This window comes from Phoca vitulina, unplaced genomic scaffold (genome assembly GCF_004348235.1).
Source record: "Phoca vitulina isolate PV1807 unplaced genomic scaffold, GSC_HSeal_1.0 scaffold29, whole genome shotgun sequence".
Lineage (NCBI taxonomy): Eukaryota > Metazoa > Chordata > Mammalia > Carnivora > Phocidae > Phoca > Phoca vitulina.
In genome coordinates, this window is record NW_022589732.1 from 11,293,132 (window position 1) to 11,312,980 (window position 19,849).

Here is a 19,849-nt window from a genome sequence, read left to right on the forward strand (position 1 = left end):
TGACCTAGTACAGCTTTTTTGGCAGGCCCAGTCATTCAAAGCATGGCACCTTTCGGGGGAAATAAAACAAAGGGGCCTTGGTGGAAAGGTTGGCTGGGGTGAGCACTCTGGTCTCCCCGCCACTATAAAGGCTGTGACTTTGTGGTTGGGAAGCCACGCTAAAGGAGAAACACACACCAGAGGAGAGACCAGACAGTGTCTCCGGACAGATCCAATCCAGCCATAGGGACAAGCATTGGGGTTTGAGATGGCCCTTTCTCTGGCCAATTTTTAGAGCCTGGAGACAGTTCTTCACAAAAAGCAGCCGGAAACCCTCTGGCCTATGTGACACTTAACACAGAGCACCAGAAATGGGGCCCATAGGTGCACTAGCTAATGAGGGACAGGATGGCATACCCTCTCCGGAGACCCTCCTTCATCACCCCCAGATACCAGCACTGGGCTCTCGGGGGCCTGCTCAGTGCATGGGTTATGGATATTGTGCACAGAACAGCTCAGTCTGGATATTACAAGAGTAGACACAAGAGACTCCCATTTCCCAGACTGACAGCTTGAAGGGATCCTAGCTCATGAGTGTTCTGGTTCACTGTCAGGCAGAAAACCTTTGTAGGAACTTCGGTTTGCTCCCCATTATGCCCAATCCACTTCCCTGAGGGGGAGGATGCAGTGTGGGAAGAAACCATCAGAAGACAAATTCTAATCCAAACCCTGCCCCTCTGTGGCCTGTGACCTTGGCTCCTTGCAGGCTCGGTTACTCGGTTTGTGGGACAGCAACAACCTCGTTCGCGTGGATCTGATGAGACAGTGTCAGGGGACGTGCTCGGAGAACGTGCTGTACAACCGCTCGGGAAGTTTCGTCTGCTCCTACGTCCAGTACTTACTTAAAGGAGTAAAACAGGGTTAAGTCATTGTGTGTCCCTTACAGAAACCATCAAGCCTCAGAGCTGCATTGTCTGGCCTGAGCCCTGGAAATAGTCATTTGCTGTGCACAGAACATTCTAGCAACATTGTGTTTTCTATAGAGAGGAGGGGGGAAATGTCCAGTGAACTTCAGATTATCGGGGCCATGCAGGGGTCACTGAGGCAATCCCGTTTCCTCCCACCTCACGGAGAGAAGCCTCATTTCTTCAAGGTGATGCAGGTGGACTGGGTGAGAGCTAGAGAAAACCAAGGGCCTCCTGGTCTCCACCCCTTCTCAGAGGACAGGAGCCATCTGTACCAGGGAGGGGTTTAGAGGTTGGCTTCCAGGAGGCCCCCAGGGCACCTGAGCTCTGATTGGCCTACCCCCCTTCCCAGGCCTGGGGGAACAGGGATGCGAGGCCTTGGGAAGGCTTTGTGCTCACACGCAGCTCCAGTGGGCTGATGTATTTCCAGAGGCGGAAAGTAGGTACTGTGCCTTCCCTTCCTCCTGTCCGGGAATAAATAAACGGACGCCTCCACGTGGCCTGACAGCCACCTATCACCTTGTAAGTTCTCGCCTGGGCCTGGGTGATGGCGGTGGGCCCTATGAGGAGAGGAGGGAAGACACCACCCTTTCCTCTTTCCTCGGGGCTCGGATCCAAAGGGCAAGACCCAGAGCATCTGCAACGGACACTCCCTGTGCAGCTGCTTAGACGTGATGTCCCGTTGCAGGACTCTGGGAAGAAGAGAATGGTCCAGAACCCCTCTCGGAACAAACCTATGGGGAGTTGGCAGGAGGGGCCCAGCATGTTCTCCCAGGAGAGGGTGAAGCAAAAGGGACTCGGGTAATACAGAAGGGACTCCAGGACACCGGACACAAAGCATCACATGGACAGGACAGCTTTGCTCGTTGCTCCTTCCCAGCAGCATCACTAGGATTTACCCATTTCGCTGTGCCCCACCTTACGGGGCCCTCCTGGAGACAGCCGGAGCTGTCCATACAACCCTGGCATCAGGCTCCTGGGCGACGTCTAGCTGAGAGACCAGGCGAGCCACACCTCCTCTCGGTCCTCAGTTTCGCATCTGTAGAAGGGGGACAAAGAGGACCTACTCCCAGAGCGTTGTGAGGATTCAGCCAGACGGTGGGTGCGGAGTTGGCCACACGAGGAAGGGTTTGGTGGCAAGTCGGCCCCCCTCCGAGGGGGAAGGCAGTAGAGTAGAGACCTCCCGCGGGGCCACCGCCGGGTGGTGGGGGGGGGAGGCACGTGGCACCGCCTTCTCCCACCACACCTGGCTGCTAACCTGTCGCGTGTCCCACGTCCCGTCGGGCCCCTCCCCAGGGTCCCCCCGGGGTCAGGGGCCCGCCCTCCCCGTCCTCCCCGTCCTCCCCGTCCCACTCAGCTACCCCACGCCGGTATGGTGAGGGGCAGGGGGCCGCAGCCAGGACCCTCCCCGGCCAAGCCGTGGTGGGCCACCCGGGCCCCGCGCAGCGGGAGGCGGCCGGGCTCGGAGGGCAGGCCCGAGTCGCTGGGCTGCCCCTCCACGGAGACCGGGGCGCGCAGGAGCCCGCCGGGCGGCTCGGAGTAGGCCTCCCTGGGCCCGGCCCACTGCGGCGGGCAGAGCGGCGCGCGGAAGGCGGCCTGGAAGCCGCGGCGGAAGTTCTCGTTGAAGTAGCCGTAGATGATGGGGTTGGCGCTGCTGTTGAAGAAGGCCAGCCAGTGCGCGAAGGGGAAGGCGTAGACGGTGACCAGCTGCAGCTGCGGCTCGCTGAGCTGGCCGTAGTCGGTGAGCAGCAGCAGCGCCCAGAGCGGCAGCCAGGACAGCGTGAAGACCAGCGCCACCATGACCAGCATGTGCACCACGCGGGCCCGCCGCCGGGCCCCCCGCCGGCCCTCGGGCGCCGTGTCCCCACCCGGCCGCGCGGGCCCCGAGGCCTTGCACAGCTTGCGGGCGATGCGCGCGTACATGAGCACGATGAGCGCCAGCGGCACCAGGTAGATGTGCGAGAAGAGCACGGTGGTGTAGACCCTGCGCATGCCCTTCTCGGGCCAGGCCTCCCAGCACGAGTAGAGCGGGTAGGAGCGGTTGCGGGCGTCCACCATGAAGTGGTGCTCCTCGCGCGTGACGGTCAGCGTGACAGCCGAGGGGCACATGATGAGCAGGGCCAGGGCCCAGATGACCGCGATGGTGACCAGCGCCTTGCGCAGGGTCAGCTTCTCGCGGAAAGGGTGCACGATGCAGCGGAACCTGGGGCCGGGGGAGGAAAGAGAAGCGGGCTGGGCACCGGCCCCGGGGGTCCCTGTCCCCGGGGAGGAGAGCTACCCCTGGTGGGGGCTGGCGGGGTGTGGGCACCGTGGGCACCTTCCAAGAGCAGCGCAGGCAGTTTAGGGTAGTCCGCAAGCAAATTGGTTCTCACCTGCGAGGGAGTCAGTAGCCGGGGAACAAAGGCAAAACCAGGAGGGGGGATGTGGGGAGGAACTGGGGCAGCGTGGGAAACGTTCGTATCTGGGCACTTCAGGGGCATAAACTGATTAGCTGGCAGCTAGCAAAGGGATCAGTCTGCACATTCTGTCCTGGAGTAGGCTAATTAGGAAGGTGTATCAAAGAACATTTTTAGCTGTTTAGGGATTCTCCAGAAAACCCTGGGAGTTCAGGGGCGGACTCTACGTGATAGGCTGTCCCTATGTTGTCTTGACCAGCATCCTTGCCTGCCCCCCATGCTCTGGGGGAGAATGCCCAGATGAGCCCTTAGTGCAAAAGCTTACTGAGGTGGAGGAGGGGAAGAGGACCTATCGCATGCATTTGGGTTAGTTTTACTGTGTGCAAAGCTTCCTTGGCCCCTGGCTCCATTCCATTCACCAACTCATGCTTATCAGAGAATGTGAGGCGGAAAGAGACCTGAAGTAGCTTGAGGTAGGGTGGAGATGGAGGGCTAGTAAGGCTTGGGCTGCCAGAGAACAGCAAGGAGCCTGCAGGTGGGGGTTGGGAGGAGTGGGGAGGGGGGTGGGTAGTGAAGGAGCAGGGTCACACTCTGATCCCCCCCCCCCCAAATTGGCTTTCCTTGCTCAGACTCATGGGTAGCAGGATTCCTACTGTTCAGGAAACAAGGACTGCCCTCAAGCTCCCACAGGACCTAGGAATCCCTAGTAAACCTTCACAGGAGCTGCCTCCAGGCCTTCTAGACGAAGGTCGTGGTATTCTCTGCAGGTGCCCCAAGTGTAGAGGGCAGCTAGCCCCACAGCCCTTCCCTTTATGGCTCACGATTCAGCCTCAGCCTTCTGGTCAGTGCGACAGTGGTGACGGTGGCTCTTCCTCGTGCTGAGCCCCTGTCAGCCAAGGAGAACCCAGCCAGGAGCCCTCTCACCTTTCCACGGAAATGGCCACCAATGTGAACACGGAAGCCGACACGGACATGCCCTGCACCAAGCCACTCATCTTGCACGTGGCATTGTCAAAGGGCCACCCTGCAATGACAGAGTCCACCACAGAATGAGTGCCTCGTCCACGAAGAGCCGGAGACCTTGGGTCATTTAGGCCAGTCCCCTCTGTGGCTCGGATCTTTCCTCCATGTCCTGCTAGGTAGTCATCCTCTGCTTACACACTTCCAGAAATGACGAACTGACCAGTCTACACCACTGCGGTCAGTTCTCACCGTTAGAGAGACAGTCTTTATATTGACCAAGGATTTCTCTCCAGGACCTTTGTATCCAGCCAGATCTGCCCGGCTTTCTGCTCCCGTAGCCCTGCCTCAAGGTCTAGGCCAACAGTTCTCAACCCTGGCCACTCACTAGAATCACCTGAGGGCTTTGAAAAGAGCCAGTGCCCTGAGCCATGCCAGATCAATTACAATCAGCATCTCTGGAGGTGGGACCAGACATCAGTACTTTTCAGATCCACCCGGGGGATCTGAGTGGCAGCCAGAGCTGAGAACCACTGGGACAGAGCAAGCCTGACTCCCAGGTCGAGGAGACACGAGCAGCCCCAGCCCCTCCCGTGTCTCTCTCTGATTCCCAGGCTTCTGCTCTGTCCAGAGGCTGGGGCCCCACTTGGCCTCAGGACTGGTAGCTGGATCCACATCTTGGTTCCTTGAGGCCATGCGTTGGTCACTGCCTGGTGTCTCTGCCCCTCTAGGTCTGGGGGTCCCATCTGTTCTCGTCTGTTGTACCTGGCCTCAGGAGCCCTCTCCCAGGGCTGGGCCCCCTCTTCCCCAGCAGCCACCCCCAGTGACCTTTCTGCCTGCATGCTTACTGAGTGCCAGGCATTGTCTCGTTCCATCCTCCCAACAACCCTAATGTGATCTCCTGTTCACAGATGAGAAAGCTGAGGGGAGATGAGTTGGTTTCCAGTCTCTGTGCCCCTAAATCACAATGGGTGAATGTGAGAGTTTGGTGTGGGTGCTGGGGAGTTTAAACATCACGGAAAGCCAACATCACCATGGCAAGCAGCCTGATTCTGTTTTGGAAAACTGGGTATGTGCAAATTCCCTGATTCGGCAAGTCCTCTCCCAAGTTCATGTCCCAGAGACATTCCCCCATACTCCAGTTGTTTGTAGTGCTGGAGAGTGGGAGGCAGTGGTGTGCTGGTAAATCAGCTCTTAAAAAAAAAAATTAAAATTAAAAAAACCCTCTGATTTATAGCATCTGCCAAGTCCAGTATCTCCCCACATGGCAACGTTTCTACTCCCGCCATGACGTCACTGACACAGGCAGGCTGGATCGCGCACACTGCTGTGTGGAGGCCACCTGGGTGTCCATCCCTGGGGGACCAGAGGGTAAAATGTGGTGGATGCACCCCGAGGAGCAGAGAGGCAACCCTTAGCGGCCTCAGGTGAGATGTATGCAGGGCGACGTAAATAGAAGCCCAGTGACAAAGGTCCGGGTCCCAAGGTCCTGGGATCGAGCCCCGCATCAGGTTCCCTGCTTAGCAGGGAACCTGCTTCTCCCTCTCCCACTCCCCCTGCTTGTGTTCCTGCTCTCGCTGTGTCTCTCTCTGTCAAATAAATAAGTAAAATCTTAAAAAAAAAAAAGAATAGCCAGGAAAACCAACAGATCCACAAGAATAGCCAGGAAAACCCCAACCCAGAAAAACAAGGGAGTGGTTGGGGGGGATGACATTGTTCTTTATCTTGATTGTGGTGGTAGCTCCATGACTGTGTGTGTTCCTCAACACCTGTGGAAGGGTACACTAAAAAAAGGAGGATTTTTGTGCATATTAAATTGTACCTGGACAAAAATATTTAAATGTAAACATGCACACATTTGCAATGCACTTTTTGTAAGAAGGCATACAAGTGAAAAGACACAGGCTATGTTTAGTAGAATGTTCGCCTATAGGGTGGGGAAGGGACTAGGTAGTGGGGTAGGGCCACAGAAGAGAAGGAATAAAAAATAAATGGGGGTCTTTGCAACACAGTGAAGTCACATAGCACCAGGAGCAGCAGATGTAAATAATTCAACCCTCAGCATCTTCATTCCAAAAAAAAAAAGAGAAAAGGAAAGAAAAGCTGAATGAAGGTTTGTTCTATTGCAGAAGATTCTGTTAAAAACAACCTAGATACCCATCAGAAAGAGACTGGCTAAATAAATTATAGTACCTCCATATAATGGAATGCTAAGCAGTTGCCAAAAAGAATGAAAAATGCTTCTATTTATTAATATGGAATAACTGCATGTAAATTAATTTTAACGAATCCTACTTACGATATACACTCTATATTTTGAAGCCAAAAAAGAAAGTAAAGATGCAGAACTGACTGCTTGGAAAGTCAGCATGTCCTTAATTTGCTTGTTCTTGCATAAAAATACTTTCGGAAAGAGACACAAGAAATTGGCAATATTGATTTCCTCCCAGGAGAGAAGCTGGGAGGCCAGAGGACAGGGATGGAAGGGACATTTTTCACTGGAAACCTTTTGGTAGTTTTTGACGATTGCCATGTGAATGTGTTATTCCAACCATTTTTTTAATTTAGGCACGTGGAAAGGGCTGGCAGACACCACCTTAACCAACTAGTGACTTCACCATGTCATTGTTAACTGGTGCATGTGTATGAGCGTGCTGCTAGGTGTGTGCACTTCTGCGTGTGTGTGGGTGTGCACGCGTATGTGTGGGTCTAGGTGTGCTGGGAAGGAGAAGGATGAGCAGTTTATGTTCAGCAGCCCTGGCAGAACCTGAGATCCAGCTGTGAGTGAAGGTCCCACCAGACAGAGCCAGGGCAGCCGAGGGAAAGCTGACTGTCCTGGCTCTACTTCCTGGGTCCTGAAACTTATAGAAACACCCTTCCACCATTTGTGGGATGAAAAGGCAGGAATGTGGAGGTCAGGTGGTCTCGTTCTGCTTGAATCCCTTCTACCAAGTCACTGCTAAATGGCCAGGCAGTCCCTACGTAGACACTCCCGGTGACAGGGAGCTCACTACCTGTAGGGCAGAACTCTCTTTGGTTGGAGAACAACTCAAATAAGTGGATTATTAGGTCCACGTTCAGAGGAAACCTGTGGGTTCTAGCTCTGCCCAGGGGAGCTACCCAGGAAAGTAAGACTGAATGGTGTAGTGGTTGGAAATCCGGGTGTGAGGACATGGGACTTGACACTTAGCTGCGTAACTACAGACCTGTCCCTCATCACTCTGAGCATCGGTTTCCCCAACCCCCCAAATCAGGATAATAATAGCAACGCATGATTCATTGGATTGTTGTGAGGATTGGGTAAGTTAATGCAGGCAGAGTAAGTCATACAATGCCTAGAATGAAGAGAATAATTAATTCATTGTTTCTATTATTTCTGACCTAATCCCTCAGCCACAAGACTGTCTGGAGAGTTCGAGACAATGGCATCTTGGCCAAGAGACCAGGCCCGCAACGATTTCGGGAGGGTGGGGGAGGGGACTCCCACTGCTTCCATTGCCTCCACTCACCAGTGATGAGGTTGTCCACGAGAGTAGTGGGCATGCAGAAGATGCCCACCAGCAGGTCGCTGACGGCCAGGTTGAGGATGAACATGTTGGTGACAGTGCGCATGTGCCTGTTCTTGAGCACAGTGAAGCAGACCAGGGCATTGCCCACCATGCAGAGGAGGAAGATGAGCACGTAGGCCACAATGAACATGGCTGCCACTGGGGAGGAGTGCTGGTAGTAGGAGGAGAAGGTGAGGTTTACAGCTGGGGTGGCCTTGGCATGACTCCCATTCAGGCTTGGGGGCCAGCTGCTGTTAGGAGGCTGGGAGGGCTCCCCTAGAAGCAAAGGAGGATACAGGTCAGGATCCTAGGCAAAGAAGAGATGACTGACTTCTTGCCACCGGTGAGACCCTTCTGTGCTCCAGATCCTGACCATGTCCTAGCACCCCGATCAGGTGCTCAACTCCAGCGGCAACTGGATGCACTTTCAACCCACAGCACGCAAACCTTGATCTCATACCTTCATCTCGTCTCGTCCAGAACTCATTTCCCAATGTTGGCTCTTCTCCATTCGCATATGGCCCACCCCCCTGCCCCATCTGGGCTCCATCCTTCGGAGCCCTGCTGTCTGCCCCAGAGGCTGACCTCTAAGGACTCCGTCGGCCAGGTTCCCTTGCCCTCTGGTTTCTGACCAGGTTCAGCCAATGGAAAGCACTGAAGGAGATTGAAGGACTGGAGAAGACAGATGTCAGGGTATTCATCTCCCGACTCCCTCCCTGCCTGGCCCAGTTCTGCCTGTGGGGCTGTCTTTACGGATACAGCTCCCGTTAGGTGACCCTATTCCACGATTCTAGCTCTTTGGGGGCCAGAGTGACACTGTGTTCTCTCCTTGCCCCAACAGCTTCCTGTGATTGCCAGTCCCATGGCTTATCCATCCGTTGCTGGTTCTCACCCTCCCCTCTCCCCTGTAAAGTCCCTCTATTAAACTCTTCAGATAAGTGCTTTCTGAGTGCACCATCTGTTTTCTCCTGAAATAGTCTCCTGACTATTATACCCTCAAAATGCTTGTTTTCCCTCCTCATCTCCTCCACAGAACTTTAGCTGGAAAAGGCAAGAAGGCAATAGAGGAAGGGACAATGGAAGAGGACTCTGAACCAGGGTAAGGAGTAAAGGCACACATTAAATTTACCAGAAGACCATCCAAAGCCAAGGCTACCATGCATCCATCACTCTCTCCCATCATGGTATCAGCTGCTTCATTTGCCCAGCATTTAACAAAGCACTTGCACATGCATTACTTTATCTAACCCTCCCAATTACCCCCTGAGGCAAACATGTTAGGTATGACCCCGTTTGAAATGGGAGAACTGAGAGCAGAGGGGTTCTGTGACATTCTCCAGGTGGCTCGGGGGTATGCCGCGGAGGTGGTTCTGCTCTGCGTGTCTCTGAATCAGAGCCCAGCTTTAGCGTGTGCTTTCCCAGCCACCTGTGGGAAGGAGCAGTTCCGTGTCCAACCACAGCTCCTCTGGGAAGCCATTTGATGTGGTGACTCATGATGTTGTCTCATAAACTCTCCTCCTGCTTTCCTCTGGGACTGGATGTGGCCTGTTCCAGGCGATGAAGAGTCTTTGGGGAGTCTTGTGTCGCATCCAGAGCTCAGCCACTAGCCTGGAGACCCACCAAAGGTTTGGGATCTGGAGGCTAGAGATGCTCTGGGACCAAGGAGCTGGCATGACCAGGGCTGGAGGGCCCATCAGGAGCAGCAGGGGCACTGGGGGCAGGCGGAGGGCCTGCTGGTAGAGGTGGAGACGCTGGGTGTTCTGGGTGAGAGGAGGAGGTGACAGCCCCCTGCTTAGGCGCTCCCAGGCATCCGGTTGCCCCCAAACATCTGTACTATGGAAGATGTCAAACATGCACTAGACAGAACGGTATCGTGGACATATACAAGAGTATACAGCTTAATGAACTATTACAAGAGAGAAGAGTACAAAGACCTCCCGTGCATACATCCTCCACCTTCAGCAATGATCAACCTAAGGCTAACCTGGTTTCACCCACACCCCCACCTCTCTTTGGAATAGCACATCACTTCCTTTCATTCATAAACATTTCAGTTCGGATTGCTAAAAGATAGGACTAAAAAACCCCTCACGTAACCACAGTATCAGTATTACACATAACAAAATTGACAATTATGTGTAATATTACCAATTACCCAGCATCTGCATTCAAATTCCCTGATGATTAGATAATTTTTTAAAAGGTTGTTTGTTTATTTATTTATAGTAATCTCCATACCCAACGTGGGGCTCAAACTCATGACCCTGAAATCAAGAGTCCCATGCTCTTCCGATGGAGCCAATCCCATTAGCTATTCACCAATGCTTTGGGCAGCAGCCCCTAAGGATTACTGCCTAGACCCCTCATTGTCTTCCAAATACAATCCAAACTCTATCCTCGGCCTCCCAAACGTCCTGTGCTCTGATTCCTGCTACCATCTCTGACCTCACCCCCTGCCACATGCCCGTTTGCCCGTTCCGCTCTGGACACCTTGCGCTAGCTCCTGCTTTCTCCAACCCCAAGGATTTTCCCCCTTTCTATGGCTCCTGTCTCCTCCTCCCCTTTAGCCCTCAGCTTAGACTAGGCTGTCTTCTCGGAGAGAAGCCTGACTCAGTCGCTCTATTTCAAGTAGGTGCCTTCCTATTTATTATCTCTCACAGCATCTTCTTTCTTTTCCTCCATCTGTCAATATTTTGTTTTCAGGTTGGTTGGGTTTTCTTCCCCACGCTTGAAAGGCAGGTCCTGAAGAGCAGTTGGCAGCCGAATCCCCAGCGTCTCATCAGTGCCTGCCCATAGTCAATGGTTCAATAAATGGTTGGTGGATGGATAAGTATTTGTGTGAAGGGAAAAAGGAAGGAAAGGCGGATTGTGACACCAGGGGACAGGGTGACATTGCTGGTGTTGGAAGGCCTTCACAAGCTCCTCTGGAAGGAACCCCACCCCGGGTTCTGTTGGGAGCCTCCCCCGGCAGCTCACCCCTCCTCAGCCCCAGATAAGCTCTGAATCAGTCCCCATGACTCCAAGAAATCTGTGGGTGTGCACGGGTAGAGGAAATTGCCACAACCTGTCCGGCCAGACTCCAGTCTGTCTGTCCTTGCCCTTCACTTGGCCTCAGAGAACTGCTTAGTGAGCTCATATTCAGCAGTCTGTCCTGAGAAGTGCCCAGGTATGACACTGCCCATCTCTAGACCCTCCGCTGGGCTGGGTGCCTGTCCCCACCCTCAGTGCCGATTCTGACACTGCAGAATGTTCCTTTCTCGGGGAGGATTCCTGGCAACTCCCCTGGGTTGGGGTGAATTGAGTTGGGAGCAAGCAGGCCTCCCCGCCCTAGCTGAGCCATACCAGCAGCCAGAGACCTCATTAACACCCTGGACCTGTTCTTTCTGGACAAGTGCCCTTGTGGATACATTAAAGCCTGTGAAAATCTTATCCACTGAACCTAATGAAGTCATTCCCCTACTCTGGGAGCTTCCTGGAGGTCTCAGGATATAATCATGGTTGCCTCCAAGGCATTCTGATGATCTCAGAGAGCAAGCAAGCCCTGGGCCACGGAAAGCCCAGGGCCAGAGAGAAGATGGGGGTACACTGGTTCTCAGTGTGAGGTCCTGCCCAGCAGCATCAGCATTACGAACTTGTTAAAAATGCGCATTCTCAGGACTCACCTCTGATCTAGGGAACCGGAACCCCAGTTATTTTAACACATCCTCCCGGTGATTCTGATGGCGCACTCCAGTTTGAGAACCTCAGATTTAAAGGGCTTGGACCAAAGGCTCTGGAAATACTGGACACACACAGACTGGGAAGTCCCAGCCCTCCTTCCTGCCTCCTTCCTGGTGACTTCAGGCAACAGACTGAATATCTGTGTCCCCTCAAGATTCACAAATGGAAATCTAATCCCCAGGGGGTGGTATTTGGAGATGGAACCTTTCGGGTGAGATTGGATTCCACTGGCGAGCTCTCTTGAATGGAATTAGTGTCTTTATGGAAGAGACCCCAGTGAGCTCCCTCGTCCCCTTCCGCGTGCGGGGACACAGTCGAAGGAGGGCTTTTGTGTGAACCAGGAAGTGGGGCCTCACCAGACGTCAAATCTGCGCCTTGACCGTAGACCGCCCAGCCTCCAGAACTATGAGAAATAGGTTTCTGTTGTTTCTAAGCCCCCCTACCCACCACCATGGTGTTTTGTTACAGCAGCCCCAGTGGACTGAAACGCCACCTCGTCTTGAGAGTGGAAACACGCAATTCCTGGCCAGGACCTAGCATAAGGCACGTCCCCTCTCTGGAAACCAGAGTTTTCACGTGTAAGATGGGGATAAGCTCACACGGACCGAAAGGAGGTGCGGTGAGAGCCAAGGAGATAGTGGGGGAGAGGACCTTGGTGCACCCTGCGCATCAGCTCCTAACCAACGGTACTGACAGTGTTAACTACACAGAGGATGTGAGGATGACATCTTTATGATGTTCTTGGTCTGGGCCTCCCCGCCAAGGCTGAAAGACGTGTGAGAGAGAAAACAACACCAAAATGAACGCCCTGAGCACAGAACCAGGCTGGGTATTTGTTTCCCTGAGTTCACAGTAATTCCCACTAATAAAGTCATCGTTGTCGCCACCTGCCGGTCCGTCCTGGTACCACAGGGAGCTTCGACCCCGACTAGAGACCCGGGGTCACCTTTCCACAGCCACTTCCTGAGAGCCTCCTGGGGGAACTCGACCTGGGCGGAGAGGCGCTAGGGACCTGCTGAAGAATACAATACAAAACAGCACAAATGGCTGATAAACACACAAGACAAAAAGTTTAAATTCGTTTGTGATCAAAGAAATGCAATTTTAAACAACAACCTTTTCATCAATTAGATTGGCAGATAAGAAAAGTGCTCAGCGATGGCCAGGGTGCGGCTGTGCCCTGGGGAAGGATGGCGGGCGGGGGGGGGGGGGGGGGGGGGGGGGGGGGGGGCGGCCACAAAGCAGCTCAACCCTCACAACTGGGGCACATCCATCCAGCACCCTGACAAGGGACCTGCCCCAGGATCCAGCCATTCCACTTCTAGGGATTTATCCTAGGGGACAAAAGAGCTAACGGTGTGGGAGGAAATACTGACCATGGGTTGTAATAGTTACAAAATAGTATATATTATAAATCTGCATTCTATATAAAAGGGTGTGTATGTGTGTGTGTGTGTGAACAAATGACCCCCAAAATAGTATTTATCCACAGGGATGTTTCAAGTGATTTTTATTTTCCTGTTCACTAACTTGCATTTTGACCTTTCTAATCAGAAGGAAGCTCCGATAAATGTGATTTTTAAACTGACTGCACCAGTGGTTCTGAACTCTGACTCAAATCAGAATCACCTGGCTTTTAACAATACAGCACTCCCTCCAAATGAGTCAGAGTCCCTAGGGGTCCAGGCACTGGGATTTTTCCTAAAAGCTCCCCTGATGATTTCCAAGTGTGGCAGATTTGTGAACCACTGAACTTCCCAGACCCTGTCTCCAAGGCGCTTACAGTCAGTACCTCACATTGTGGGAGTCACCAAACTCTTTGAGACTCTGATGCATTTGAATTCATTTCACAGATGCTTTCCTAGAGCTTTGTCCCGATATACCAAGAAATGATCCCTGTCCAGATAGAATTCACAGTCTTTGAAAGCTTTGGATCCTCTCTCAAAAAGTGCACTTGGTTATTCACACACTTCTAAGGGAATGGCGGGCATTTGGGGTTGTGACTAACCTTGCACCCATTACCCCTCTGGCCTTGGGGAGTAAGCCCTCTCTGTGGGCCCTTTAGAGAGACTATCAGTCAGGACTCTGCACTGGCCCCTGGCCAAAGGATAGCCAATCAGACCTCTTTTGCTTCAGATTTGATTCTGGGTCTCGATAACACAGCTTTTCCTTCAGTTGGATGACCTGCCCATACTCTTCCAATAAATTCCCATTGTTGGTTAAGTCAGCCAGAAACAGTTTCTGTTGCCTGTAGCCTATTGTCTTGACTAATACAAGGGATCAAAGCTGGTCATTCTTGGGCCTCCTCGGAATCTGTGGAGTCCAGGTTCAAAACCCTAGGGACAGTTGGAAGGGGTACGGATGGGTAGGGATAGAGCCCCAAGATTCCTGCTCCCCGGATTAGATATCAGCCCTCCCTATGCTTCCTCTAACAGGCCATGTGATCTTCCACGGAGCCTTTGCTGGTGCAGGCAGGAAAGGACACTGACCTAGGAGTCAGAAAACATGGCCTTGAGAGTTGGCCCAGTGGTGGTCACTCCAAAACTTGCATATAAGAAGGGCTGGTGGGGGGTAACTTGGTTTGAAGGAAAAGCTTAGCTTAGGAACTTGTCTTAAAGTTGCTTTTGCACAGTTTTTACAGGGAGGTATATTTAGTTTGGGGTTGTTTGGGGACTGCTGATGGGGGAGCTTGATCCTGCATGCCACCCCTTGGTATTCCTCTGCAAACTGGGGAGATCCCCTTCACCTCCCTGTGTTCTCCTTGGCTTTCAAAGGTAGGTGGCCTGCGCTTCTTGCATCTCCCCACCTCATGGGGTTGTTACCAGGCTCAGTAAGATATCAGAGTAAATTATAAAAGGCCTCATAGACCTAAAGGCTGTATCTTGACTGTATTAGCTATCTGCCAGGCAGCTGCAGGGGACCAAGGGGTGACAGTGAGGTTCCAGTTCATTTGGGTCTGTCCCCAAGGAAACCAGCCTGGGCAAGCCCTGTGTTGGAGCCACACAGGTGAGTGAAAAGTGGGTGTGTAGAGAGACCACTGCTGAGGAGGGAGGCGTCCTGAGACCTGCAACCTCACTTCTCTCCCGCCTGGCAGCTGAGCTAAAACCCACCACGTCCCCGGCACCCACCACAGCAACACAGATCTTGCAAGCCGGCCCCTTGTTGGTGAGTAGGAGTAGGTGGGCCTCCCAAGAATCCTTCAAGTTGACAAAGGTCAAGGCCAACGGCTGAAGAGCTCCTGCAGCAGCCAATGGGAGCCAAACTAGCCTCTTTTCTGCACTTTCCCTTCTACTCTGAACCCCTTTCGTTTTTCCTCACTTCCTCCTGGAGCTCTCCGGTTTTCTCTGTTTTACTCATCAAAACCTGGATTCAGGAAAGAAGGTTCTGAGGTTCTGATGCAAATTGTTTACCTCTCAGTAAAAATTGAAGTTACTGAACTGCTCTTTACTTACATCTTAAGCCTATACTCTCAGCACATTTAGAGGAATTCCAGATCTTAGAAAAGTAAGGGTAGAGGAGGGTGCTTGGGTGGTTCAGTCGGTTAAGCGTCTGCCTTCAGCTCAGGTCCTGGTCCCAGGGTCCTGGGATCGAGCGCCATGTTGGGCTCCCTGCTCAGCGGGAGTCTGCTTCCCCCCTCCCTCTGCCTCTCTCCCTGCTTGTGCTCGCTTGCATTCTCTCTCTCTCTCTCTCTGTCAAATAAATAAATAAATAAAATCTTTAAAAAATTTTAAAAAAGAAAAGAAAAAGAAGGGTAGAAGAGATTTAAGGGGAGAGCAGAAAGGGAAGGACTTTCTTCACTCCTGCTCTAGGCAAGGCCAGACATATGCCCAGGAGCATCCTTTCTGGGTTCTATGATTGCTTCCTCAGTGTCTGCCTGCAGAACTGGTCACGTTCAGTTTTGTACTTCAGCTATGTATAGAAATGTTTTATCTTCCACTAAGCTGGAAATGCCTTAGGGGCAGAAACTATGACTCTTTCATCTCAGAATAATCCCCACTATCTGGCACAGGGCATAGAACATGTAGACAATTAAAAGTGGTGGCAATTAATATAGGTCCTAAGGCTATGAATTTTCTTCTAAGCACTGCTTTAGCTGTATGCCAAAAGCTCTGATATATACTGTTTTCATTATTGGGGTGTCTGGGTGGCTCAGTCGGTTGAGCGTCTGACTTTGGCTCAGGTCATAAGCTCAGAGTCCTGGGATCAAGCCCCCATGTCAGGGCTCCCTGCTCAGTGGAGAGTCTGTTTGTCCCTCTCCCCTTGCTCATGCTCTCTCTCTCTCTCTCAAGTAAATAAATAAAATCTTAAAAAAATAAAAAGAAATATTTTTCATACAGCATCAAGCTATCTCTGACAAGGAAAGAATTATTCATTTCACAAATAGGAAATCAAAGCTCAAGAGCAGAGATATGCTCTTAGAACACAGGAGACCCTTGGCTCCAGGATTCAGAGTCCATCAAGTAAGCCGGATGACCTAATCTGAGTTTGAGCCCCCGCTCTGGTTCTGCCACCTCCAATCATTTTCTCATCCTCTCTTGGTATCATCAGACCATCTAATAAGATCTCCAGTGTCCCTGTGCAGCAACTGGGGATCCTTGATTTGAGGGGTCCCTGCCTTCCCGAGGCTTCAGCTGCAAAGCTGATGCCATGAACACTGCATGGGTCATCTGAAACCTTTCCTGGAGAAGCAGGCACAGCGGCCAGAGGCAGAGCCAGGCTACCTTGGGCTCCGCCGAGAAGTAATGGAAGTGCATGCCTAACTCCTTTGGGATCGGTCCATTCTTCCCCCACTCAGTACTTCCCAACCAGGCATCACCGCCTGGAGACTCAGCATCCCTGTCCCAAGCTACTCATGCACTCTCTCCCCATTCCTAGCATGATCTTCTTTCAGGAAAGATTCTGATGAATTTGTTTACACAGATGAGGAAATGACTCATAACAGCTTAAAGTGCAGTGTCTCTTCCTGGTGTTTGCATTTCAAAGGGAGTCAAACCTTAAATCAGAAAGAAAAACAAAGCTCCAGTGGTGTAATTTCAGTTATTAAAGAGAGAGTAGCAAAAGGTTTTTGAGAAGGAGAGACTGAATTGAATTCTTTCCTGTTTGTATCCTCAGTTGATCTGGTAGAAATTAGCAGTGTTGTCAGTTCCACTCTCTGTGCCTCAGTTTCCTCATTTCTTTTCTTTTTTTTTAGATTTTATTTATTTGATAGAGAGAGCGAGAGAGCACAAGCAGGGGGAGCAGCAGAGGGAGAGGGAGAAGCAGGTTCCCCGCCAAGCAGGGAGCCCGATGCGGGGCTCGATCCCAGGACCCTGGGATCATGACCTGAGCTGAAGGCAGACGCTTAACCATCTGAGCCACCCAGGTGCCCCAGTTTCCTCATTTCTAAAACCAGGGTTCAGCACCTGCTTACCCAGGCCTCTCCTGGCTCTAATAACGTGGGGTCTTTGCAATGGAATGGCCACCCAATGATTGGAGCAGAAATACTTACTGTAATTATTGCCTCAACTCTGCCAGAAGCAGGACAGACTGCCATCAGACAGACAGATCATGGCTCCAGTGAGAACCAGACATGCATCCACCTGGTCTCTGCTTCCCCAGCAGCAGCTGAGACCCCTCCCACTCCCCACTCCTCATGAGACAGGAAGGTGCAGACGGTCCTCAGGACATAGCTGGGTAGCTGGACTCCATGTTGGTTGCAGCCCTAAGTGTCCCCAGAATCTGGGTCGTTTGTACAGAAGCCAGCAGACCTGCTCTAGTTCAAGCCAGGGCGAGCTGCACCTCCTAAGCCCCATTTTAACGTCTGTTAAATGGAGGTGATGCTGTCTCCCTGCCCACTTCCCAGTCTGGATGAGCAGCTCCAAGGTGGTGAAGTGCTTTGCCCAAAATAACAGGGGCACATGGGGCGCCTGGGTGGCTCAGTCATTAAGCGTCTGCCTTCGGCTCAGGTCATGGTCCCGGGGTCCTGGGATCGAGCCCCGCATCGGGCTCCCTGCTCTGCGGGAAGCCTGCTTCTCCCTCTCCCACTCCCCGTGCTTGTGTTCCTTCTCTGCCTGTCTCTCTCTGTCAAATAAATAAAATCTTTAAAAAAACAAACAATAACAAAAAACAAAAACAAAATAACAGGGGCACAACGCCTCGGGCAGCGTCTCCTGGGGCATGGAAAAGCAGGACCCACCTGGACCTCCAAGATGCTTCTGTGTCCTGCACTGGAGGGAGACCAGCTGGCTTGCTCCTCTCCTTCTCCTCTCTCTGGTGACCTTCTTCCCCTGCCTGGGCCGCTGCCCCACAGCATACCCACCTCCAGCCGGTGCGAGCCCACGTCCTCCCAGCCTCTGGGCCTCCCTCAGCCACAGAGCTCCCGGGCCAGGCAGCAGCAGCTAGGGAGGCTGCCAGGGGCTCCTTGGGGGCCACTAGACTGGGGTGGGGCTGGAAGTGGGGGCGGGGAGTAGATCTGATTTGCTGCGCTCTGCTGACTTGGAGCCTGGCGAACCACCGCCAAGGCCAGTGGGGAGTCCGATGGGGGTTGCTGCCTGGCTGGCCCTACCAACTCTGCCAGAAGCTCAGCAGACTACAGCGTCCACCTGCAGGTACTGGGAGAAGGCTTTTGGCCCCCAGAGATCCCTCCAGGCCATATTTTTGGCCCAGCCACCCAAGAACTCCCCCTTCAGGCCCCTGCCAGCTCCCCTTGTCCAAGCTGGATAATGAGATCTGGTGAGGAGATAGCTTTTGGCCAGCTCTGAGTGCTGGAGAGTTCTTCCTGACAGTTGAGTTCCATTGTCTTAGTGTAACTTGCCCCCACCTGTCCTAGTTCTGCTCCCTGGAGCCACATAGGACAAGAGTGAGCCCCCGGCCCCAGGATCATCCCCTTCTCCCCACCTTTGTCCCACTGGAACAAACAGGGGCTCTTCAGCAAAAGAGGTTCTAGGCTCACCTCGCCGTCAGTCTGCTTTCATCTGCCCAGGAATTTACCTCAGAAATACAAGCCAGAGCTCCCTCATTGTAAATGTAGGCGATTGACTGTTGGGACTGAAATTAAGGACTCTGTATTCACTTACATTTACATTTCATTTTCTTGGTTTCGATCTGAATGTTGAGATAGCCTCAAATCTTGAATCTGTTGCCATGTGGGTGTTGGGGCTCTTATCCAGAGATTTGATAAGCATGCCTTTTATTTTCCCTCTACGTTACTTAATGTCAGATCAAGGCTGGAGCCCGAGGGACCTCTAGGTTGCACTGAAGCCTTTAATGAAAGCCCCGTTGTCAGTCTTCCAGCACCTTTCCACATCTTTCCATCACTTTCCAGGGCTCTCACAAAAGATCTTTGCTGTGTCCTGCTGAAATCCTGCAATTCGTCTCCGTTCCTCTCAGAAACCCAGTCTGAAAGAGGAAACTTGTTGAGTTTGGTCCAATCTGCTTTTAGCGAACACTGCTACTGGGTCCTCACATGTGCTGTTATTTTCTTTCTTTTTGAAAAAAAATTGTTTTTATAAAAAACGATGTGCTCCTTATAAAACAGTTCTGAGCACCATGAAAGAAGAGAATGAACATCACTGAAATCTCACACGCAGGGTAGCTCCCATGGCCAGTGTTTGTGATGCCTCTCGCCACATCCCCTCGGCCTGAAGATCCCAGCCGTGGTGGACTGTTCCTTGCACTTCCTGTGCCCTGCCAAGCCTGCACTCAGGTGCCTCTCTGCTCTGCTTTCTTTGAAGCCAAGAACAGGAACCTTCTAGGAGTGCAGGAGGGGCAACCCTCAACCAGTGGAGAGTAGCAAACAGCCGGCACTCCCCTTTTGCTGTGGGGCAAAACTTGGGTGCTTTTTGCATGCTCCCCAGAGGGTCCCGAGAGGGATAGAGCCCGCAGGTGCCCACGGCTGAGCCCCAGTTCATTCCTGTACCCATTTTTCTTCCTCTCCCACCTCACTCTCTTGACCTCAGCTTTCAGACATCAAACTCCCTGGACTGAGCCCTTGTCTTAGGGTACGCTTTCAGAAGCAGGAGAATCTACACGAAGATGTCTCTTTGCATATATTTTACATATATATCCTATAATAAGCCTATGTGATTTTGCATAAAGGGGATCATACTACACATGTATTCTAAAACCTGCTTTTAAAAAATCACTCACAGTAGGCAGGGAACATATTTCCATGCCCGTAAATAAAATCCTAAATGCAGTTCTTACTGTCTACATAGTATGTCATTGCAGATGTGTTTCATCATTTAACTTACTTAATTATGGACATGTCAATGGTTTCCAGTTTTGCACTGAGCTGAAAATG

At 52.2% G+C, this 19,849-nt stretch overlaps 1 protein-coding gene across 1 annotated transcript in view; it reads right to left on the reverse strand.

Annotated features, from left to right (window-relative positions):
- Positions 1-4,183: 4,183 nt before the first annotated feature.
- LRRC20 (leucine rich repeat containing 20) overlaps positions 4,184-19,849 on the reverse strand; it is a 111,396-nt gene continuing 95,730 nt past the window's right edge. The window contains exons 5-6 of the mRNA XM_032423857.1: positions 7,810-8,124; positions 4,184-4,364 (exon numbers count right to left, since the gene is read on the reverse strand). Of these exons, the coding sequence (XP_032279748.1) occupies positions 4,261-4,364; positions 7,810-8,124 (419 nt within the window). The 3' untranslated portion in view covers positions 4,184-4,260. The remainder of the gene's footprint in view (positions 4,365-7,809; positions 8,125-19,849) is intronic.